Raw genomic sequence first — 24,792 nt, forward strand, 5'->3', positions numbered from 1 at the left:
CGAGGTAGAGCGAGCGGTTTTTGAGATAGAGCGAGTTTTGTTCAAGGGTGTCGCTGAAAAAATGTTGAATTAAAATATTTTGTGTTAACTTTTTCACATTTTTCTCGTATTTAGAGCGAGAGAAACTGAGCGAGACAGAGAGAGAACAAGCGAGAGGGCTCCACACACCCACACACAAAATTCGAGCGAGGTAGAGCGAGCGGTATTCGAGCTAGAGCGAGTTTCGTGCGAGGATGTCACAAAGTTGAAAAAAAATTGCGTTAACTCTTTCACATATTTCTCATATTTAGAGCGAGAGAAACTGAGCGAGACAGAGAGAGAACAAGCGAGAGGGCTCCACACACCCACACACAAAATTCGAGCGAGGTAGAGCGAGCGGTATTCGAGCTAGAGCGAGTTTCGTCCACTAACCTAACCTAACCTTTCCCTTCCCAGACGCTGAGCAGCCTGGGAGTGTTGTCAGCCCTGGAAATCACCTTGGCACTGGAAGACCCTGTGATCAAGTCCTCCTCTGTGGACATCCTCAGTTACATAGTGGAGTTCTCGCCCTCTATGGTCCGAGAATACATGCTTCAACAACAGCACAAGGCAGAGGAGGTAGGAGACGAGAGGGGGGAGTTTGCCGCCCTATATCTCGGAAACTACAATAGCTATCATGGATCTGTTTACACTGCAAGAAACTACAACTCTTTCACTACAATCTACAACCATCCCCATGCTTCTAGTGCTATCAATAACCGCACAAATCACATTTAAAAAAAACTTTCCAGAATTACAATAAAAAAAATTTAAAAATCTGAAAAAATTACCCTACATTCAATGGCTTATATCTCCAAAACTACAATTGCTATCATAGACCTGTTTACACTACAAGAAACTACAACTCTTTCACTATAATCTACAACCATCCCCATGCTTCTAATACTATGGATAACCACACAAATCACATTATAAAAAAACTTTCCACAATTACAAAAAAAAATCTGAAAAAATTACCCTACATTCAATGGCTTATATCTCCAAAACTACAACAGCTATCATGGATCTGTTTACACTACAAGAAACTACAACTCTTTCACTACAATCTACAATCATCCCCATGCTTCTAGTGCTATCAATAACCGCACAAATCACATTTTAAAAAAACATTCCAGAATTACAATAAAAAAAAAATTAAAAATCTGAAAAAATTACCCTACATTCAATGGCTTATATCTCCAAAACTACAATAGCTATCATGGATCTGTTTACACTACAAGAAACTACAACTCTTTCTCTACAATCTACAACCATCCCCATGCTTCTAGTGCTATCAATAACCGCATAAATCACATTTAAAAAAAACTTTCCAGAATTACAATAAAAAAAAATCTGAAAAAATTACCCTACATTCAATGGCTTATATCTCCAAAACTACAAAAGCTATCATGGATCTGTTTACACCACAAGAAACTACAACTCTTTCACTACAATCTACAACCATCCCCATGCTTCTAGTGCTATCGATAACCGCACAAATCACATTTTAAAAAAACTTTCCAGAATTACAATAAAAAATTTTTTTAAAATCTGAAAAAAATACCCTACATTCAATGGCTTATATCTCCAAAACTACAATTGCTATCACAGACCTGTTTACACTACAAGAAACTACAACTCTTTCACTATAATCTACAACCATCCCGATGCTTCTAATGCTATCAATAACCACACAAATCACATTTATAAAAAACTTTCCAGAATTACAAAAAAAATCTGAAAAAATTACCCTACATTCAATGGCTTATATCTCCAAAACTACAATAGCTATCATAGATCTGTTTACACTACAAGAAACTACAACTCGTTCACTATAATCTACAACCATCCCCATGCTTCTAATACTATGGATAACCACACAAATCACATTTAAAAAAAAACTTTCCAGAATTACAATAAAAATTTTTTTTTAAATCTGAAAAATTATCCTACATTCAATGGCTTATATCTCCAAAACTACAATAGCTATCATGGATCAGTTTACACTACAAGAAACTACAACTCTTTCACTACAATCTACAACCATCCCGATGCTTCTAATGCTATCAATAACCACACAAATCACATTTATACAAAACTTTCCAGAATTACAAAAAAAATCTGAAAAAATTACCCTACATTCAATGGCTTATATCTCCAAAACTACAATAGCTATCATAGATCTGTTTACACTACAAGAAACTACAACTCTTTCACTACAATCTACAATCATCCCCATGCTTCTAGTGCTATCAATAACCGCACAAATCACATTTAAAAAAAACTTTCCAGAATTACAATAAAAAAAAAAAAATCTGAAAAAATTACCCTACATTCAATGGCTTATATCTCCAAAACTACAATAGCTATCATGGATCTGTTTACACCACAAGAAACTACAACTCTTTCACTACAATCTACAACCATCCCCATGCTTCTAGTGCTATCAATAACCGCACAAATCACATTTAAAAAAACTTTCCAGAATTACATTAAAAAAAATTTAAAAATCTGAAAAAATTACCCTACATTCAATGGCTTATATCTCCAAAACTACAATAGCTATCATGGATCTGTTTACACCACAAGAAACTACAACTCTTTCACTATAATCTACAACCATCCCCATGCTTCTAATACTATGGATAACCACACAAATCACATTTAAAAAAAAACTTTCCAGAATTACAATAAAAAATTTTTTTTAAATCTGAAAAATTATCCTACATTCAATGGCTTATATCTCCAAAACTACAATAGCTATCATGGATCAGTTTACACTACAAGAAACTACAACTCTTTCACTATAATCTACAAATAACCGTTAAATAAAACTTTTGCCCCCCCACCAGGAACATGTTAAAAAAATCTTGTGATAATTTTAACGCCCTATATCTCAGAAACTACAAAAGCTGTCATGGATCTGTTTACACCACAAGAAACTACAAATCTTCCACTACAACCCACAACCACCCCCATGCTCCTACCACCAACCACAACCGCACAAATCGCCTCTAAAAAAAACTTTCACCCCCACATGTACAAATTAGTAAAAAAAATTGTGCTAAATTTAACGCCTTATATCTCAGAAACTACAAAACCTACAACCAATTACTTTACACTACAACAAACTGCAACTCTTGCCCTACAACCCACAACCAACCCCACGCTCCTACCACCAACCACAACCACACAAATTACCACTAAAAAAAACTTTCGCCCCCACATGTACAAATTAGGAAAAAAAAAATTGTGCTAACTCTAATGCCTTATATCTCAGAAACTACAAAACCTACAACCAATTACTTTACACTACAACAAACTACAACTCTTCCCCTACAACCCACAACCAACCCCACGCTCCTACCACCAACCACAACCGCACAAATCACCACTAAAAAAAACTTTCGACCCCACATGAACAAATTAGGAAAAAAAAAATTGTGCTAATTTTAACGCTTTATATCTCAGAAACTACAAAACCTATAACCAATTACTTTACACTACAACAAACTACAACTCTTCCCCTACAACCCACAACCACCCCCACGCTCCTACCACCAACCACAACCACACAAATTACCACTAAAAAAACTTTCGCCCCCACATGTACAAATTAGTAAAAAAAATTGTGCTAAATTTAACGCCTTATATCTCAGAAACTACAAAACCTACAACTAATTACTTTACACTACAACAAACTACAACTCTTCCCCTACAACCCACAACCACCCCCACGCTCCTACCACCAACCACAACCGCACAAATCACCACTAAAAAAAACTTTCACCCCCACATGAACAAATTAGTAAAAAAAAATTGTGCTAAATTTAACGCCTTATATCTCAGAAACTACAAAACCTACAACCAATTACTTTACACTACAACAAACTACAACTCTTCCACTACAACCCACAACCACCCCCACGCTCCTACCACCAACCACAACTGCACAAATCGCCTCTAAAAAAAACTTTCACCCCCACATCAACAAATTAGTAAAAAAAAATTGTGCTAACTTTAACGCCTTATATCTCAGAAACTACAAAACCTACAACCAATTACTTTACACTACAACAAACTACAACTCTTCCCCTACAACCCACAACCAACCCCACGCTCCTACCACCAACCGCAACCGCACAAATCGCCTCTAAAAAAAACTTTCACCCCCACATGTACAAATTAGTAAAAAAAATTGTGCTAACTTTAACGCCTTATATCTCAGAAACTCCAAAACCTACAACCAATTACTTTACACTACAACAAACTACAACTCTTCCACTACAACCCACAACCACCCCCACGCTCCTACCACCAACCACAACCGCACAAATTACCTCTAAAAAAAACTTTCGACCCCACATGAACAAATTAGGGAAAAAAAATTGTGCTAACTTTAACGCTTTATATCTCAGAAACTACAAAACCTACAACCAATTACTTTACACTACAACAAACTACAACTCTTCCACTACAACCCACAACCACCCCCACGCTCCTACCACCAACCACAACCGCACAAATTGCCTCTAAAAAAAACTTTCACCCCCACATGTACAAATTAGTAAAAAAAATTGTGCTAACTTTAACGCCTTATATCTCGGAAACTACAAAACCTACAACCAATTACTTTACACTACAACAAACTACAACTCTTCCACTACAACCCACAACCATCCCCACGCTTCTACCACCAACCACAACCGCACAAATTACCACTAAAAAAAACTTTCACCCCCACATGAACAAATTAGTAAAAAAAAATTGTGCTAACTTTAACGCTTTATATCACAGAAACTACAACACCTACAACCAATTACTTTACACTACAACAAACTACAACTCTTCCACTACAACCCACAACCAACCCCACGCTCCTACCACCAACCACAACCGCACAAATCACCACTAAAAAAAACTTTCGCCCCCAAATACACAAATTAGTAAAAAAAATTGTGCTAAATTTAACGCCTTATATCTCAGAAACTACAAAACCTATAACCAATTACTTTACACTACAACAAACTACAACTCTTCCCCTACAACCCACAACCAACCCCACGCTCCTACCCCCAACCACAACCGCACAAATCGCCTCTAAAAAAAACTTCCGCTCTCCCCCTGCAGGAACAGTACCTTCTCAACATCATCATTGAGCAGATGGTGGTGGACCCCGACCCTGAGATGGGGGGGGCAGTGCAATTGATGGGCATTCTCCGGATCCTCATAGACCCCGAGAACATGCTTGCCACGGTCACAAAGTCGGAGCGAGCGGACTTCCTCGCCTTCTTCTACAAACACTCCATGCACTACCTGGTCGGTGAGTAGAGCGAGGGGTTGAGCGAGGACCCCCCCACCCCCCCGCGGAGTTTGAGCGAGGTGGAGCGAGGGATGCCGGAGATATTGAGCGATTAGTTTGGACAATTTTTTCTCGCTCAAGTAACCAATATTTCAGTTTGTCGTACGTTTTAATTATTTTCAAGAGTACTTTTAGGTCTATAGGGATGGGGATTAGAGCGAGGGATAGAGCAAAGACCCCCCCACCCCCTCGCGGAGTTTGAGCGAGGTGGAGCGAGGGATGCCGGAGATATTGAGCGATTAGTTCGGACAATTTTTTCTCGCTCAACCAATATTTCAGTTTGTCGTATGTTTTAATTATTTTCAAGAGTACTTTTAGGTCTATAGGGATGGGGATTAGAGCGAGGGGTTGAGCGAGGACCCCCCCACCCCCTCGCGGAGTTTGAGCGAGGTGGAGCGAGGGATGGCAGAGATATTGAGCGATTTGTTCGGACAATTTTTTCTCGCTCAATTAACCAATATTTCAGTTTGTCGTATGTTTTAATTATTTCCTAGAGTACTTTTAGGTCTATAGGGATGGGGATTAGAGCGAGGGATAGAGCAAAGACCCCCTCACCCCCCCACAGAGTTTGAGCGACGTGGAGCGAGGGATGCCGGAGATATTGAGCGATTAGTTCGGACAATTTTTTCTCGCTCAACTAACCAATATTTCAGTTTGTCGTACGTTTTAATTATTTTCAAGAGTACTTTTAGGTCTATAGGGATGGGGATTAGAGCGAGGGATAGAGCAAAGACCCCCTCACTCCCTCACAGAGTTTGAGCGAGGTGGAGCGAGGGATGGCAGAGATATTGAGCGATTAGTTCGGACAATTTTTTCTCGCTCAATTAACCAATATTTCAGTTTGTCGTACGTTTTAATTATTTTCAAGAGTACTTTTGGGTCTATAGGGATGGGAGTAGAGCGAGGGGTTGAGCGAGGACCCCCCCACCCCCTCGCGGAGTTTGAGCGAGGTGGAGCGAGGGATGCCGGAGATATTGAGCGATTAGTTTGGACAATTTTTTCTCGCTCAAGTAACCAATATTTCAGTTTGTCGTACGTTTTAATTATTTTCAAGAGTACTTTTAGGTCTATAGGGATGGGGATTAGAGCGAGGGATAGAGCAAAGACCCCCTCACTCCCTCACAGAGTTTGAGCGAGGTGGAGCGAGGGATGCCGGAGATATTGAGCGATTAGTTCGGACAATTTTTTCTCGCTCAATTAACCAATATTTCAGTTTGTCGTATGTTTTAATTATTTTCAAGAGTACTTTTAGGTCTATAGGGATGGGATTAGAGCGAGGGATAGAGCAAAGACCCCCTCACTCCCTCGCAGAGTTTGAGCGAGGTGGAGCGAGGGATGCCGGAGATATTGAGCGATTAGTTTGGACAATTTTTTCTCGCTCAATTAACCAATATTTCAGTTTGTCGTATGTTTTAATTATTTTCAAGAGTACTTTTAGGTCTATAGGGATGGGGATTAGAGCGAGGGATAGAGCAAAGACCCCCCCACCCCCCCGCAGAGTTTGAGCGAGGTGGAGCGAGGGATGCCAGAAATATAGAGCGATTAGTTTGGACAATTTTTTCTCGCTCAAGTAACCAATATTTCAGTTTGTCGTACGTTTTAATTATTTTCAAGAGTACTTTTAGGTCTATAGGGATGGGGATTAGAGCGAGGGATAGAGCAAAGACCCCCCCACCCCCTCGCAGAGTTTGAGCGAGGTGGAGCGAGGGATGGCGGAGATATCGAGCGATTAGTTTCAACAATTTTTTCTCGCTCAACTAAGCAATTTTTCAGTACCTTAATATTTTTATTTTTTTCATGGGAATCATTAGGCCTAGAGCTTTGGGGATTAGAGCGAGGGATAGAGTGAGGATCCATCTACTTGGCGTTCAATTTAGAGCGAGGTAGAGCGAGCGATGCTGGAGATATAGCGCGATTAGTTCCGACAATTTTTTCTCGCTCAACTAACCAACATTTCAGTTAGTCTTACATTTCTATTATTTCCAAGAGTAGTTTTAGGTCTACAGGGACGGGGATTAGAGCGAGGGATAGAGCGAGGATCCATCTACTTGGCGTTCAATTTAGAGCGAGGTAGAGCGAGCGATGCTGGAGATATAGCGCGATTAGTTCCGACAATTTTTTCTCGCTCAACTAACCAACATTTCAGTTAGTCTTACATTTCTATTATTTCAAAGAGTAGTTTTAGGTCTATGGGGATGGGGATTAGAGCGAGGGATAGAGCGAGGATCCATCTACTTGGTGTATAATTTAGAGCGAGGTAGAGCGAGGGATGGCGGAGATATAGCGCGATTAGTTCCAACAATTTTTTCTCGCTCAACTAACCAACATTTCAGTTAGTCTTACATTAGTATTATTTCCAAGAGTAGTTTAAGGTCTACAGGGACGGGGATTAGAGCGAGGGATAGAGCGAGGATCCATCTACTTGGTTTATAATTTAGAGCGAGGTAGAGCGAGGGATGGCGGAGATATAGAGCGATTAGTTACGGGAATTATTTTTCACTCGGCTTCTTAGGATTTTCAAAGCACATTTTAACCATGATTTGTCCTCCTCCTCCTCCTCCTCCTTCTCCTCCTACTACTACTACTACTACTACTACTATTGCCCTCACAGCGCCACTACTATCCAACACCGTGGGGGACGAGGTGGGCCGGGAGGACTATCCGAGTGCCCAGCTGTTGGCACTCATCCTGGAACTCTTGGCCTTCTGCGTCGAGCACCATTCCTACCACATCAAGAACTACATCGTCCAGCGCGACCTTCTCAAGCGGATCCTCGTCCTTATGAAGTCCAAACACACCTTCCTCGTGCTCAGTAAGTCCGCGCCGGGTCCCTGGGGGCGTAGAGCGAGGGTCCGGCCACCCGCTGTCCGAATTTGAGCGAGGTAGAGCGAGGGATGCCGGAGATATCGAGCGATTAGTGACGACTTTTTTTTTCTCTCGCTCAACTCCTCAGTTTGTCAGTATGACTTATTTTTGGTTATTTTCAAGGGTACCATTAGACTTAAAGCTTTGGGGATTAGAGCGAGAGGTAGAGCGAGGATCCATCTACCCTGTGTCCGAATTTGAGCAAGGTAGAGCGAGGGATGCCGGAGATATCGAGCGATTAGTTACGACAATTTTTTCTCGCTCAACTGAACAAATTTTTCATTGCCTTCATATTTTTCCTTTTTTCATAAGAGTCATTGGGTCTAGAGCATTGAGGATTAGAGTGAGAGGTAGAGCGAGGATCCATCTACCTGCTGTCCGAATTTGAGAGAGGTAGAGCGAGGGATGCCGGAGATATCGAGCGATTAGTTACGACAATTTTTCTCTCGCTCAACTCTTCAATTTTTCAGTATGTCTTGTGTTTTGCTTATTTTCAAGGGTACCATTAGACTTAGAGCTTTGGGGATTAGAGCGAGAGGTAGAGCGAGGATCCATGTACCTGCTGTCCGAATTTGAGCGAGGTAGAGCGAGGGATGCCGGAGATATCGAGCGATTAGTTACGACAATTTTTCTCCCGCTCAACTCTTCAATTTTTCAGTATATTTTATTTTTTTGTTATTTTCAAGGGTACCATTAGACTTAGAGCAGTGGGGATTAGAGCGAGAGGTAGAGCGAGGATCCATGTACCTGCTGTCCGAATTTGAGCGAGGTAGAGCGAGGGATGCCGGAGATATCGAGCGATTAGTTACGACAATTTTTCTCCCGCTCAACTCTTCAATTTTTCAGTATATTTTATTTTTTTGTTATTTTCAAGGGTACCATTAGACTTAGAGCGAGAGGTAGAGCGAGGATCCATGTACCTGCTGTCCGAATTTGAGCGAGGTAGAGCGAGGGATGCCGGAGATATCGAGCGATTAGTTACGACAATTTTTCTCCCGCTCAACTTTTCAACTTTTCAGTATATTTTATTTTTTTGTTATTTTCAAGGGTGCCATTAGACTTAGAGCTTTGGGGATTAGAGCGAGAGGTAGAGCGAGGATCCATCTACCCTGTGTCCGAATTTGAGCGAGGTAGAGCGAGGGATGCCGGAGATATCGAGCGATTAGTTACGACTTTTTTTTCTTTTACTGTCGGCCAAAAATTATGTGATATTTGAAAGACGTATTTGACATGATATAACTAATGTGTTTCTCCTCTTCCTCTTCCTCCTCCTCCTCTTCCTCCTCCTCCTCTTCCTCCTCCTCCTCTTCCTCCTCCCCCCCCTATAGGTGCCCTGAGGTTCATGCGGAAGATCATAGGCCTACGGGATGACTTCTACAACAGGCACATTGTCAATTCCAACCTTTTCGCCCCTGTCGTCGACGCCTTCGTTCGGAATGAAGGGCGTTACAACCTCCTGGACTCAGCCATTATTGAGATGTTCGAGTACATCAAAGTGGTGAGTATGACCTGACTTTGGCGGCCTGTAACTCGGCAACCGCCACCACTACAACCGAACGCTTTCTACCGTAAGAAACTACTACTATTTGACTATTATTTGAGACTATCCGCATGTTCGTAGCCCTGACTATCATGGCAGGATAGTCGATCGTAAAAAACTTTTTATATCGTTACAAAAGTAGAGAAAAAAATGACCCTTGAATTTGGTTGCCTGTAACTCGGCAACCACAACCACTACAACCGAACGCTTTCTACCGTAAGAAACTATGACTATTTGACTATTATTTGAGACTATCCCCATGTTCGTAGCCCTGACTATCATTGCAGGATAGTCGATCGTAAAAAACTTTTCATATCGTCATAAATATAGAGAAAATATGACCCTTGAATTTGGTGGCCTGTAACTCGGCAACCACAACAACTACAACCGAACGCTTTCTACCGTAAGAAACTAGGACTATTTGACTCTTATTTGTGACTATCCCCATGTTTGTATCCCTGACTATCATTGCAGGATAGTCGATTGTAAAAAACTTCATATTGTTACAAAAGTAGAGAAAAATATGACCCTTGAATTTGGTTGCCTGTAACTCGGCAACCACTACCACTACAACCGAACGCTTTCTACCGTAAGAAACTACGACTATTTGACTATTATTTGCGACTATCCCCATGTTCGTAGCCCTGACTATCATGGCAGAATAGTAGATTGTGTAAAACTTTTCATGATGTTATAGAATTTGAGAAAAAATATTAGCTTAAGTTTGGATGCCTATAACTCAGGTACTATAACTGCTATAACAAATTGCTTTATTTTACAAGAAACTACAACTATTTGACTATTATTTGCGACTATCCCCTTGTTCCTAACTCTATCCATAACTCTACTATTAAGGGTTATAAAAACTTTTCATGATGGGTCTAAAAAGTTGGAGTTTCAGAATTTTTTGGTAACCCTAACTTTGGATGCCTATAATTAAGGAACCGTAACCTCTATAACCATTTGCTTTATATCACAAGAAACTACAACTATTTGACTATTATTTGCGACTATCCCCTTGTTCCTAACTCTATCCATAACTCTACTATTAAAGGTTATAAAAAACATCTCATGGTGGGTCTAAAAAGTAGGAGTTTCACAATTTTTTGGTAACCCTAACTTTGGATGCCTATAACTCAGAAACCATAACTGCTATAACCAATTGCTTTATATCACAAGAAACTACAACTATTTGACTATTATTTGCGACTATTCCCATGTCCCTAACTCTATCCATATCTCTACTATTAAAGGTTATAAAAACTTTTCATGATGGGTCTAAAAAGTTGGAGTTTCACAATATTTTGGTAACCCTAACTTTGGATGCCTATAACTCAGGAACCCTAACCTCTATAACCATTTGCTTTATATCACAAGAAACTACAACTATTTGTCTATTATTTGCGACTATTCCCATGTCCCTAACTCTATCCATAACTCTACTATTAAAGGTTATATAAAACTTCTCATGGTGGGTCTAAAAAGTAGGAGTTTCAGAATTTTTTGGTAACCCTAACTTTGCATGCCTATAACTCAGGAACCGTAATGTCTATAACCATTTGCTTTATATCACAAGAAACTACAACTATTAGACTATTATTTGTGACTATTCCCATGTCCCTAACTCTATCCATAACTCTACTATTAAAGGTTATAAAAAACATCTCATGGTGGGTCTAAAAAGTAGGAGTTTCACAATTTTTTGGTAACCCTAACTTTGGATGCCTATAACTCAGAATCCATAACTGCTATAACCATTTGCTTTATATCACAAGAAACTACAACTATTTGACTATTATTTGCGACTATTCCCATGTCCCTAACTCTATCCATATCTCTACTATTAAAGGTTATAAAAACTTTTCATGATGGGTCTAAAAAGTTGGAGTTTCACAATATTTTGGTAACCCTAACTTTGGATGCCTATAACTCAGGAACCCTAACCTCTATAACCATTTGCTTTATATCACAAGAAACTACAACTATTTGACTATTATTTGCGACTATTCCCTTGTCCCTAACTCTATTCATAACTCTACTATTAAGGGTTATAAAAACACTTTTCATGATTTGTCTAAAAAGTTGGAGTTTCACAATTTTTTGGTAACCCTAACTTTGGATGCCTATAACTCAGGAACCGTAACCTCTATAACCATTTGCTTTATATCACAAGAAACTACAACTATTTGACTATTATTTGTGACTATTCCCATGTCCCTAACTCTATCCATAACTCTACTATTAAAGGTTATATAAAACTTCTCATGGTGGGTCTAAAAAGTTGGAGTTTCAGAATTTTTTGGTAACCCTAATTTGCATGCCTATAACTCAGAATCCATAACTGCTATAACCAATTGCTTTATATCTCAAGAAACTACAACTATTTGACTATTATTTGCGACTATTCCCATGTCCCTAACTCTATCCATAACTCTACTATGAAAGGTTATAAAAAACTTCTCATGATGGGTCTAAAATGTAGGAGTTTCACAATTTTTTGGTAACCCTAACTTTGGATGCCTATAACTCAGGAACCGTAACCTCTATAACCATTTGCTTTATATCACAAGAAACTACAACTATTTGACTATTATTTGTGACTATTCCCATGTCCCTAACTCTATCCATAACTCTACTATTAAAGGTTATATAAAACTTCTCATGGTGGGTCTAAAAAGTTGGAGTTTCAGAATTTTTTGGTAACCCTAACTTTGGATGCCTATAACTCAGGAACCGTAACCTCTATAACCATTTGCTTTATGTCACAAGAAACTACAACTATTAGACTATTATTTGTGACTATTCCCATGTCCCTAACTCTATCCATGACTCTACTATTAAAGGTTATATAAAACTTCTCATGGTGGGTCTAAAAAGTAGGAGTTTCACAATTTTTTGGTAACCCTAACTTTGGATGCCTATAACTCAAGAACCGTAACCTCTATAACCATTTGCTTTATATCACAAGAAACTACAACTATTTGACTATTATTTGTGACTATTCCCATGTCCCTAACTCTATCCATAACTCTACTATTAAAGGTTATAAAAAACATCTCATGGTGGGTCTAAAAAGTTGGAGTTTCAGAATTTTTTGGTAACCCTAAATTTGGATGCCTATAACTCAGAATCCATAACTGCTATAACCAATTGCTTTATATCACAAGAAACTACAACTATTTGACTATTATTTGCGACTATTCCCATGTCCCTAACTCTATCCATAACTCTACTATTAAAGGTTACAAAAACTTTTCATGGGTCTAAAAAGTAGGAGTTTCAGAATTTTTTGGTAACCCTAACTTTGGATGCCTATAACTCAGGAACCGTAACCTCTATAACCATTTGCTTTATGTCACAAGAAACTACAACTATTTGACTATTATTTGTGACTATCCCCTTGTTCCTAACTCTATCCATAACTCTACTATTAAAGGTTATATAAAACTTTTCATGGGTCTAAAAAGTAGGAGTTTCAGAATTTTTTGGTAACCCTAACTTTGCATGCCTATAACTCAGGAACCGTAATGTCTATAACCATTTGCTTTATATCACAAGAAACTACAACTATTTGACTATTATTTGTGACTATTCCCATGTCCCTAACTCTATCCATAACTCTACTATTAAAGGTTATAAAAAACATCTCATGGTGGGTCTAAAAAGTTGGAGTTTCAGAATTTTTTGGTAACCCTAACTTTGCATGCCTATAACTCAGGAACCGTAATGTCTATAACTATTTGCTTTATATCACAAGAAACTACAACTATTTGACTATTATTTGCGACTATTCCCATGATCCTAACTCTATCCATAACTCTACTATTAAAGGTTATAAAAACTTTTCATGATGGGTCTAAAATATGTTGGAGTTTCAGAACACTTTGAATTTTGCCACAGAAGTTAGATAAGTTCCATCAAAAAATTATGCAAAGTTTGACGGCTCATAACTCGAAAACTAAAAGAGATAGAATGAATCCGTTTGCACCACAAGAAACTACAACTCTTCAACTATAACCCCCAACTATCCCCATACTCCTAACCCTATCTACAACCCCACAACAGGAGGATATAGAAAACTTTTTGTGATGGTAGAAAAAATTGGCGTCTCGGAAAAAAAATGTAACAACTTTGATGTAATATAACTCAACAACCACAACTGCTACAACCAAATACTTTACACCACAAAAAACTACAACCCTTCTTCTATAACCTCCAATCATTCCCACAATCCTAACCCCACCCATAACCCCACAACAGGGGGATATAAGAACACTATTGAATTTGGCCACGGAGGTTAAATAAGTTCTGTCGAAAAATTACGCAAAGTTTGACGGCTCATAACTCAAAAACTAAGAGAGATAGAATGAATCCGCTTGCACCACAGGAAACTACAACTCTTCAACTATAACCCACAATCAACCCCACAATCCTAACCCCACCCATAACCCCACAACAGGATGATATAAGAACACATTGAATTTCACCACGGAAGTTTGATACGTTCCGTCAAAAAATTACGCAAAGTTCGACGGCTCATAACTCAAAAACTAAGATAGATAGAATCAATCCGTTTGCACCACAAGAAACTACAACTCTTCAACTATAACCCACAACCAACCCCACAATCCTAACCCCACCCTTAACCCCACAACAGGAGGATATCAAGACACTTTGGATGATGGTCGTGGAGCGGTTTGGTGAAGTGCTCGCTCGGGTCAACTATGTTCAGACCTTCCAAGCTCTCCGGCTGCGTTACGACCAGCACCAAGACAGACTGAGGGATAGAGAGAGAGCCAGCTCGCTCGACGGGTGAGAGAGAGAGAGAGAGAGAGAGAGAGAGAGAGAGAGAGAGTGAGAGTGAGAGTGAGTGTGTGCGTTTGTTTGTCAGAAAGAGAGAGAGAGAGCCAGCTCGCTCGACGGGTGAGATAGAGAGAGATAGAGAGAGAGAGAGAGAGAATGTGTGTGTGTGTGTGTGTGTGTGTGTGTGAGAGAGAGAGAGAGAGAGAGAGAGAGAGAGAGAGAGAGAGAGAGAGAGAGAGAGAGAGAGAGAGAGAGCAAAACATATCATAACTAACATTCTTCCTCCTCCTCCTCCTCCTCCTCCTCCTCCTCCTCTTCCTCCTCCTCCTCCTCTTCCTCTCTTCCTTACAGGGTTGGAGGTGTTGTCCGAGGCAGCGGAGGAGGAGGAGGAGGAGGGGCAACAGGAGGAGGAGGAGGAGGAGGAGGAGGAGGAAGATTCAGAAGAGACCTCCGGGACCTGGAAGAGGAGGAAGAGATATGGTTCAACAATGAGGAGGAAGACATGGAGGGAGGAGGAGGAGGAAGAGGAGGAGGAGGAGGGGAGGGAGGAGGGGCGACCATTCTCCCCAGCCTGCCCCGGGACCCTTCTACAGTTTTCCCTCCCGTAATAGGTAAGTCTCTTTTTATTTTTGTTATTTTCAAGGGTAGTTTTGGGTCTAGGTCAACGGGGATTAGAGCGAGAGATAGAGCGAGGATTCGTCTACCCCCTGTCCGAGTTTCATGGAGTTAGAGCGAGGGATGATGGAGATATCGAGCGATTAGCTATGACAATTTTCTCTCGCTCAACTCTGCAATGTTTTATTTGACTTTATATTTTTGTTATTTTCAAGGGTAGTTTTGGGTCTAGGTCAACGGGGATTAGAGCGAGAGATAGAGCGAGGATTCGTCTACCCCCTGTCCGAGTTTCATGGAGTTAGAGCGAGGGATGATGGAGATATCGAGCGATTAGTTACGACAATTTTCTCTCGCTCAGTTCGTCAATTTTTTAGTACCTCGTAAATTTTCATTATTTTCATGGGTAGTTTTGGGTCTAGGTCAACGGGGATTAGAGCGAGAGATAGAGCGAGGATTCATCTACCCCCTGTCCGAGTTTCAGGGACTTAGAGCGAGGGATGGGGGAGATTTTGAGCGATTAGTTACGATAATTTTCGCTTGCTCAGTTCGTCAATTTTTTAGTACCTCTTAAATTTTCATTATTTTCATGGGTAGTTTTGGGTCTAGGTCAACGGGGATTAGAGCGAGAGATAGAGCGAGGATTCGTCTACCCGCTGTCTGAGTTTCAGGGAGTTAGAGCGAGGGATGCAGGAGATATCGAGCGATTAGTTACGACAATTTTGTCTCGCTCAACTCAGCCATTTTTTAGTGCCTCTTAAATTTTCATTATTTTAAAGGGTTTCATTGGGTCTACAGGTTTGTGGATTAGAGCGAGAGATAGAGCGACAATTCATCTACCTTGTGTTCGAGTTAGAGCGAGCTAGAGCGAGGAGTGCCGGAGATACTGAGTGATTAGTTCTGGCGATTTTGTGTATTGTAGAAGTGTCAGAAATTTTTGTGAGCCTAAGTTTGGAAGCCTATAACTCATGAACTATAACTGCTATAAGTAATTGCTTTATGTCACAAGAAACTACAACCTTTTAACTATAACCTACAACTATCCATATGCTCCTAACACCATCTATAACTTCACAATATTGGGTTATATAAATCTTTTCATATTGTTCGGAAAAATTTGGAAAAAAATATTAGTCTAAGTTCAGTGCCCTATAACTCAGCAACTATAACTGGTATAACTAATTGCTTTACATCACAAGAAACTACAACCTTTTATCTATAACCTACAACTATCCATATGCTCCTAACACCATCTATAACTTCACAATATTGGGTTATAAAAAACTTTTCATATTGTTCGGAAAAATTCGGAAAAAATATTAGTCTAAGTTCAATGCCCTATAACTCAGCAACTATAACTGGTATAACTAATTGCTTTACATCACAAGAAACTACAACCTTTTATCTATAACTTACAACTATCCACATGCTCCTAACACCGCATATAACTTCACAATATTGGGTTATAAAAAACTTTTCATATTGTTCGGAAAAATTCGGAAAAAATATTAGTCTAAGTTCAGTGCTCTATAACTCCGGAACTGTAGGAGCTATAACTATTTCCTTTACATCACAAGAAACTACAACCTTTTATCTATAACCTACAACCATCCATATGCTCTTAACACCATCTATAACTTCACAATATTGAGTTATAAAAATCTTTTCATATTATTCGGAAAAGTTCGGAAAAAAATATTAGTCTAAGTTCAGTGCCCTATAACTCCGGAACTGTAGCAGCTATAACTATTTCCTTTACATCACAAGAAACTACAACCTTTTAACTATAACCTACAACCATTCCCATGCTCCTAACCATAACTACAACTCCACAGCGTTAGATTACAAAAAACTTTTCACAACCCGGCTCCCTTCCAGACAAGGCCGAGAAGGAGGCCTCGTCCCCACCCTCACCGCCCTCGCCCGGGAAAGTCGCAGCGTCCAACAACAACAACAACAACAACCTGACAACCACAACAGCAGCTACCACAACTACCACAACCACCACCACCACCACTGCCACCTCCCCAACCACTATAGGAGCCAGTATCACTACCAACACGATTTCTACCGCAAGCGTACCATCTACCACCACATCTACCACATCTACCATCGCCAACCTGAGGGACATCATCGGACTGTCCCCAAGTGTTAGTAGTAGTTGTGGTAGTAGCTCCCCGCCCCCCCCTACCACTACTACCACTACTACATCTACTACTGTGTCTACTTCTGCTCCTGTGGTGTCTACCCCAACCACGACTACCACCTCAGCTGTTGCAACCACACCGCAACCACCCAGGAAAAAGGTGAGAGCGAGAGAGAGAGAGAGAGAGAGAGAGAGAGAGAGATTGTGTGTGTTAGATTATGGTTAAGTTAGGTTAGGTTCAGAGAGAGAGAGAGAGAGAGAGAGAGAGAGAGAGAGAGAGATTGTGTGTGTTAGATTATGTTAGGTTAAGTTAGGTTCAGAGAGAGAGAGAGAGAGAGATTGTGTGTGTTAGATTATGTTAGGTTAAGTTAGGTTCAGAGAGAGAGAGAGAGAGAGAGAGAGAGAGAGATTGTGTGTGTTAGATTATGTTAGGTTAAGTTAGGTTAGGTTCAGAGAGAGAGAGAGAGAGAGAGATTGTGTGTGTTAGATTATGGTTAAATTAGGTTAGGTTCAGAGAGAGAGAGAGAGAGAGAGAGAGAGAGAGGTGTTCTGACGCACTGCCCTGAGGTTTGGCGAGGCCGGCGAGGGCGTCACGGGACCCCCAGGGCATGACAAGTGTGTTTTGAGAGCCCAGGGAGTCGTAGGGATGTTTTCTGTAATGTGAGTGACTATTTTGAGTGATTATCAAACCCACGTCTGAACCCAATCATCGTTTTCATATTGATTCAGTTAGTGCGAGCGATTCAGACACGATTCTCACGCAAAATGGGGCTCTAATGCATGTATATATATGTTTATGCTCAGCTGCGTGGCCGTGCGAGTCCAGCTGCGTGAGACATCTTGCAAACACTCCACGAAATATCACGTATAAATGAAAAACTCCAAACATTTACTCGGATTTCCGACCACACGGTATTTCATGTAAACCAAACTCGCGTCAATCGAGGGTTACCTGTATGTAGGTCTGCGTCAGTCACCTCGTTAGGAGCGAATCTTAACACCTGCGTCCTTGGGCCCATCGTGTGTGTTGACCAGGGGACCGCAAAGCCCGGACATTTGTTCTTCCGTTAAGTCATTGATGTTTGTTTGCAAGAGATGCCACAATGTCCACGCACTCTCTGTGGCTTGGGGAAAGGCTTGGCTACACTGCCGTTAGCGTATGTGATGTAGTATTGCAGAAAATAAGGTAGAACGTTCCCGGGGGGCGACATAAACGGTATATTTTTTTGTTGGGGTTTCAGAATGTTTTGGTAACCCTAACTTTGGATGCCTATAGCTCAGAAACCATAACTGCTATAACCAATTGCTTTATATCACAAGAAACTACAACTATTTGACTATTATTTGCGACTATCCCCATCTTCCTAACTCTATCCATAACTCTACTATTAAGGGTTATAAAAACTTTTCATGATCGGTCTAAAAAATGGCGTTTCAGAATTTTTTGGTAACCCTAACTTTGGATGCCTATAACTCAGAAACCATAACTGCTATAACCAATTGCTTTATATCACAAGAAACTACAACTATTTGACTATTATTTGTGACTATTCCCTTGATCCTAACTCTATCCATAACTCTACTATTAAGGGTTATAAAAACTTTTCATGATGGGTCTAAAAAATGGCATTTCAGAATTTTTTGGTAACCCTAACTTTGGATGCCTATAACTCAGAAACCATAACTGCTATAACCAATTGCTTTATATCACGAGAAACTACAACTATTTGACTATTATTTGCGACTATCCCCTTGATCCTAACTCTATCCATAAATCCACTATTAAAGGTTATAAAAACTTTTCATGATGGGTCTAAAAAAAATTGGCGTTTCAGAATTTTTTGGTAACCCAAACTTTGGATGCCTATAACTCAGAAACCATAACTGCTATAACCAATTGCTTTATATCACAAGAAACTACAACTATTTGACTATTATTTGTGACTATTCCCATGTCCCTAACTCTATCCATAACTCTACTATTAAAGGTTATAAAAACTTTTCATGTTGGGTCTAAAAAAATTTGGCATTTCAGAATTTTTTGGTAACCCTAAATTTGGATGCCTATAACTCAGAATCCATAACTGCTATAACCAATTGCTTTATATCACAAGAAACTACAACTATTTGACTATTATTTGCGACTATCCCCATCTTCCTCACTCTATCCATAACTCTACTATTAAGGGTTATAAAAACTTTTCATGATCGGTCTAAAAAATGGCGTTTCAGAATTTTTTGGTAACCCTAACTTTGGATGCCTATAACTCAGAAACCATAACTGCTATAACCAATTGCTTTATATCACAAGAAACTACAACTATTTGACTATTATTTGCGACTATCCCCTTGTTCCTAACTCTATCCATAACTCTACTATTAAAGGTTATAAAAACACTTTTCATGATGGGTCTAAAAAAATTTGGCATTTCAGGTCCCAGGTCCCTCAAATAGTACAGGTGTTAGGGTCCCAGGTCCCTCAAATAGTACAGGTGTTAGGGTCCCAGGTCCCGGTCTGCATTTGAGAGAGGGAATCGGGACTCTCAGAATGTCCCGAGTGCTCCCAGCTTATGACCACAGATGTTGTGTCCCGTCTCCTGGGGTCTGTTCCCTTCTCCTATAATTCCTTCCCCTTCTGTCTCTCTCCGGCACATGACCACAGATGTTGTGTCCCGTCTCCTGGGGTCTGTTCCCTTCTCCTATAATTCCTTCCCATCATGTCTCTCTCCGGCACATGACCACAGATGTTGTGTCCCGTCTCCTGGGGTCTGTTCCTTCTCCTATAATTCCTTCCCTTCTGTCTCTCTCCAGCACATGACCACCGATGTGGTGTCCCGTCTCCTGGGGTCTGTTCCCTTCTCCTATAATTCCTTCCCCTTCTGTCTCTCTCCGGCACATGACCACAGATGTTGTGTCCCGTCTCCTGGGGTCTGTTCCCTTCTCCTATAATTCCTTCCCCTTCTGTCTCTCTCCGGCATATGACCACAGATGTTGTGTCCCGTCTCCTGGGGTCTGTTCCCTTCTCCTATAATTCCTTCCCCTTCTGTCTCTCTCCGGCATATGACCACAGATGTTGTGTCCCGTCTCCTGGGGTCTGTTCCCTTCTCCTATAATTCCTTCCCCTTCTGTCTCTCTCCGGCATATGACCACAGATGTTGCGCTGCCCACTAAACAAAACTTTCCTTGCCTGTCTCTCTCCGGCATATGACCACAGATGTTGCGCTGCCCACTAAACAAAACTTTCCTTGCCTGTCTCTCTCCGGCATATGACCACAGATGTTGCGCTGCCCACTAAACAAAACTTTCCTTGCCTGTCTCTCTCCGGCACATGACCACAGATGTTAGGTTAATTTTGAGAGAGAGAGAGAGAGAGAGAGAGAGAGAGAGAGAGAGAGAGAGAGAGAGAGAGAGAGAGACTGTACTATTGAAAACCTTACTATTTGAGGGACAACTAAGCTTTTCTTTCAGCTGACCTTCCAGACCACTACTACTACTACTACTACTACTACTACTACTACTACTACTACTACTACTACTACTACTTATATTACTATTTACAGGTCAGTCTGGTTGCCTATGATGAAAATTCTGATGAAGAAGAGGAAGAAGAGGAGGAGGAAGAGGACCAGGAGGAAGAAGAGGAGGAGGAGGAGGAAGAGGGAGGAGGAGGAGGAGGAGGAGGAGGAGGAGGACCACAAGTTAAGCGAGCAAGATTGTCCGTGGAATGAGAGAGAGAGAGTGAGCGAGTCTCTCTCTCTCTCTATCTCTCTCTCTCTCTATCTCTCTATCTCTATCTCTCTCTCTATCTCTCTATCTATCTCTCTATCTCTCTCTATCTCTCTCTGTACAGTTGCACAATTTTGCTATCAATAGGGAGAGAGAGAGAGAGAGAGAGAGAGAGAGAGAGAGAGAGAGAGAGAGAGAGAGAGAGAGAGAGAAATTATTACAAATTACTATCTCTCTCTCTCTCTCTCTCTCTCTCTCTCTCTCTCTCTCTCTCTCTCTCTCTCTCTCTCTCTCTCACTCACAGAAACAGAGCGAAAGAAAGAAACTTGATCTCAAATTGAGCGAGAGAGAGATAGAGAGAGAGGTAAATAGAGCGAGTGAGAGAGAGAGAGAGAGAGAGAAAGAAGAATTTAGAGCGAGTGAAGGAAAGAAGAGAAAGTGAGTGAGAAAATTGAGCGAGAGAAATGAGAAGAAAAACTTGAGCGAGTGATGAAAGTGAGAAATTAAAGCGAGTGAGAATATTAGAGCGAGTGACTCAATTCCGGAGACAAAATAGAGCGAGTAAAGAAAAATGGTGAGAAAATTAGAGCGAGTGACTCGATTCCGGAGACAAAATAGAGCGAGTAAAGAAAAATGGTGAGAAAATTAGAGCGAGTGACTCGATTCCGGAGACAAAATAGAGCGAGTCAAGAAAAATAGAGCGAGTGAGTAAAGAAGATTAGAGCGAGTGACAATTCCGGAGACAAAATAGAGCGAGTGAGAATATTAGAGCGAGAGAGTTAAAGCGAGTGACTTGTAGAGAGAGAGAGTGAGAGAGAGAGAGAATAAAGCGAGAATGTATTTTTGTATCGAGAGAGAGAGAGAGAGTTAGAGCGAGCGAGTTAGAGCGAGAGAGTTAGAGCGAGAGAGAGAGACACTTGTTAAAATTAAGACTATAATTATTATCATTATTATTATTATTATTATTATTATTATTATCAAATTACAATGTTTTTTTTATTCTTTTAATTATTTTTTATAAGTAAAAAATAATAATAATAATAATAATTTTAATGACCTCAGAGGAAAACGGTCAACCCATTTTTTATGTTAGTTGTATGGAAAAAAACAAATTTCCTAAAGAATGAGAGTTTGATTTTCCTATTTTTTCCTGCCTTCCCCTCCGCCGCCGCAGCCGCCTTTCCCACCACACGAGCGGCAACCATTCCCCTACCAAACCTCACCAACCGCACCCCTCTACCACCTTCCAGTCACCCAGAATCAACCAAAGTCTACCAACATTTCCACCCCGAACCTTCCAAATTTTTTCAACTTTTCATATCCGACTTCTATTTTTTTTGCTTTTTTCCTTCTTTCCACACCACAGTAACAACCGCCTTTCCCACCACACAAGCGGCAACCATTCCCCTACCAGACCTCACCAACCGCACCCCTCTACCACCTTCCAGTCACCCGGAATCAACCAAAGTCTACCAACATTTCCACCCCGAACCTTCCAAATTTTTTCAACTTTTCATATCCGACTTCTTTTATTTGCTTTTTTTCCTGCCTTCCCTTCCGCCGCCGCAGCCGCCTTTCCCACCACATGAGCGGCAACCATTCCCCTACCAGACCTCACCAACCGCACCCCTCAACCACCATCCAGTCACCCGGAATCAACCAAAATCTATGAACATTTTAACTCGGAATACCCCAAAATTTATGAATTTATCCACTAACCCTCTCTTTTATTTTTGCTTTTTTTCCTTCTTTCCACACCACAATAACAACCACCTTTGCCACCATATGAACGGCAACCATTCCCCTACCAGACCTCACCAACCGCACCCCTCTACCACCATCCAGTCACCCGGAATCAACCAAAGTCTACCAACATTTCCACTTGTAATACCCCAAAATTTATGAGTTTCTCCACTAACCCTCTCACATTCTTGCTATTTTTCCTGCTTCCCCTCCGCCGCCGCAGCTGCCTTACCCACCACACAAACGGCAACCATTCCCCTACCAGACCTCACCAACCGCACCCCTCTACCACCTTCCAGTCACCCGAAATCAACCAAAATCCCCCAACATTCCCACCCTGAACCTTCCAAATTTTTTCAACTTTTCATATCCGACACTTCTTTTTTTTGCTTTTTTTCCTGCTTTTCCCTCCGCCGCCGCAGCGGCAACCATTCCCCTACCAGACCTCACCAACCGCACCCCTCTACCACCTTCCAGTCACCCGGAATCAACCAAAGTCTACCAACATTTCCACCCCGAACCTTCCAAATTTTTTCAACTTTTCATATCTGACACTTCTTTTTTTTTTGCTTTTTTTCCTGCCTTCCCCTCCGCCGCCGCAGCCGCCTTTCCCACCACACGAGCGGCAACCATTCCCCTACCAGACCTCACCAACCGCACCCCTCTACCACCTTCCAGTCACCCGGAATCAACCAAAATCTATGAACATTTTAACTCGGAATACCCCAAAATTTATGAGTTTCTCCACTAACCCTCTCTTATATTTTTGCTTTTTTTCCTTCTTTCCACACCACAATAACAACCGCCTTTGCCACCACATGAACGGCAACCATTCCCCTACCAGACCTCACCAACCGCACCCCTCTACCACCATCCAGTCACCCGGAATCAACCAAAGTCTACCAACATTTCCACCCCGAACCTTCCAAATTTTTTCAACTTTTCATATCCGACACTTCATTTTTTTGCTTGTTTTCCTCCTTTCCCCACCACCGCCGCAGCTGCCTTTCCCACCACACAAGCGGCAACCATTCCCCTACCAGACCTCACCAACCGCACCCCTCTACCACCTTCCAGTCACCCGGAATCAACCAAAGTCTACCAACATTTCCACTTGTAATACCCCAAAATTTATGAGTTTCTCCACTAACCCTCTTATATTTTTGCTTTTTTTCCTTCTTTCCACACCACAATAACAACTGCCTTTGCCACCCCATGAACGGCAACCATTCCCCTACCAGACCTCACCAACCGCACCCCTCTACCACCGTCCAGTCACCCGGAATCAACCAAAATCTACCAACATTTCCACCCCGAACCTTCCAAATTTTTTCAACTTTTCACATCTGACACTTCATTTTTTTGCTTTTTTTTCTACGTTCCCCACCACCGCCACAACCGATATTTCTACCACACAAATTACAACCATTCCCCTACCAGACCGCACCACAACCACCATCGTAACCCTTACCAGTCAACCACAATCAATGAAAATTTACCGACATTTACCTATCTTTTTTTTTTACTTTAGACCAGATACCCTAAGTTTGGAGGGTTATATCTTGGGAACTATAACTGGTATAGCTAATTGCTTTACATCACAAGAAAATACAACCTTTTATCTATAACCTCCAACCATCGCCATGTTCCTAACACTACCTATAACTGCACAAATATAAGAAAAAAAAAAAAATTCATGGTTTTTGGTAAAAAATATTAGTCCAAATTCAATGTCCTATAACTCGGGAACTATAATTGGTATAACTAATTGCTTTACATCAAAAGAAACTACAACCTTTTATCTATAACCTCCAACTATCCCCATGTTCCTAACTCGACCTATAACTGCACAATAGTAGATTATAAAAAAAAAAATTCATATGGTTTGGTAAAAAATATTAGTCCAACTTTAATGCCCTATAACTCGGGAACTATAATTGGTATAACTAATTGCTTTACATCACAAGAAACTACAAC

General features: G+C 40.8%; 1 protein-coding gene and 4 long non-coding RNA genes across 19 annotated transcripts in view; 2 read left to right on the forward strand and 3 right to left on the reverse strand.

The window, feature by feature from the left end:
• LOC126991225 (serine/threonine-protein phosphatase 4 regulatory subunit 3-like) overlaps positions 1-21,173 on the forward strand; it is a 34,682-nt gene extending 13,509 nt beyond the window's left edge. The window contains exons 8-15 of one of the 2 annotated variants that reach the window (XM_050850006.1): positions 436-597; positions 5,149-5,341; positions 7,992-8,192; positions 9,574-9,743; positions 14,443-14,597; positions 14,940-15,199; positions 17,079-17,506; positions 20,907-21,173. In XM_050850006.1, coding sequence (XP_050705963.1) covers positions 436-597; positions 5,149-5,341; positions 7,992-8,192; positions 9,574-9,743; positions 14,443-14,597; positions 14,940-15,199; positions 17,079-17,506; positions 20,907-21,074 — 1,737 coding nt within the window. In that variant the 3' untranslated portion in view covers positions 21,075-21,173. Of the gene's footprint in view, positions 1-435; positions 598-5,148; positions 5,342-7,991; positions 8,193-9,573; positions 9,744-14,442; positions 14,598-14,939; positions 15,249-15,622; positions 15,708-17,078; positions 17,507-20,906 lie in introns of those variants that run through there. The other variant, XM_050850007.1, reaches the window with a different exon arrangement.
• LOC126991231 (uncharacterized) lies at positions 523-5,140 on the reverse strand. 6 transcript variants are annotated; one of them, XR_007745278.1, is made up of 5 exons: positions 4,828-5,140; positions 3,311-4,637; positions 1,632-3,119; positions 859-1,243; positions 542-661 (listed from the first exon to the last, which is right to left on the reverse strand). It is a non-coding gene; the product is annotated as an uncharacterized LOC126991231 (long non-coding RNA). The 6 variants fall into 6 exon arrangements; XR_007745275.1 differs by lacking the exon at positions 542-661 and having other exon boundaries at positions 1,179-1,243; positions 3,311-4,069; positions 4,259-4,637; XR_007745277.1 differs by lacking the exon at positions 542-661 and having other exon boundaries at positions 1,179-1,243; positions 3,311-3,501; positions 3,690-4,637.
• Positions 5,363-7,979, forward strand: LOC126991234 (uncharacterized). Of its 8 annotated transcripts, none has more exons than XR_007745289.1 (4): positions 5,363-5,515; positions 5,886-6,144; positions 6,331-7,378; positions 7,753-7,979. It is a non-coding gene; the product is annotated as an uncharacterized LOC126991234 (long non-coding RNA). The 8 variants fall into 8 exon arrangements; XR_007745292.1 differs by having other exon boundaries at positions 6,073-6,259; positions 6,446-7,378; XR_007745293.1 differs by having other exon boundaries at positions 6,073-6,144.
• On the reverse strand, positions 11,035-20,109 carry LOC126991238 (uncharacterized). 2 transcript variants are annotated; one of them, XR_007745299.1, is made up of 4 exons: positions 19,232-20,109; positions 12,725-13,118; positions 12,327-12,525; positions 11,035-11,133 (listed from the first exon to the last, which is right to left on the reverse strand). It is a non-coding gene; the product is annotated as an uncharacterized LOC126991238 (long non-coding RNA). The 2 variants fall into 2 exon arrangements; XR_007745298.1 differs by having other exon boundaries at positions 11,035-11,729.
• LOC126991236 (uncharacterized) lies at positions 15,209-17,070 on the reverse strand. The gene is made up of 3 exons (XR_007745296.1): positions 16,410-17,070; positions 15,768-16,219; positions 15,209-15,580 (listed from the first exon to the last, which is right to left on the reverse strand). It is a non-coding gene; the product is annotated as an uncharacterized LOC126991236 (long non-coding RNA).
• Positions 21,174-24,792: the final 3,619 nt, after the last annotated feature.

Source organism: Eriocheir sinensis, unplaced genomic scaffold (genome assembly GCF_024679095.1).
Source record: "Eriocheir sinensis breed Jianghai 21 unplaced genomic scaffold, ASM2467909v1 Scaffold252, whole genome shotgun sequence".
NCBI lineage: Eukaryota > Metazoa > Arthropoda > Malacostraca > Decapoda > Varunidae > Eriocheir > Eriocheir sinensis.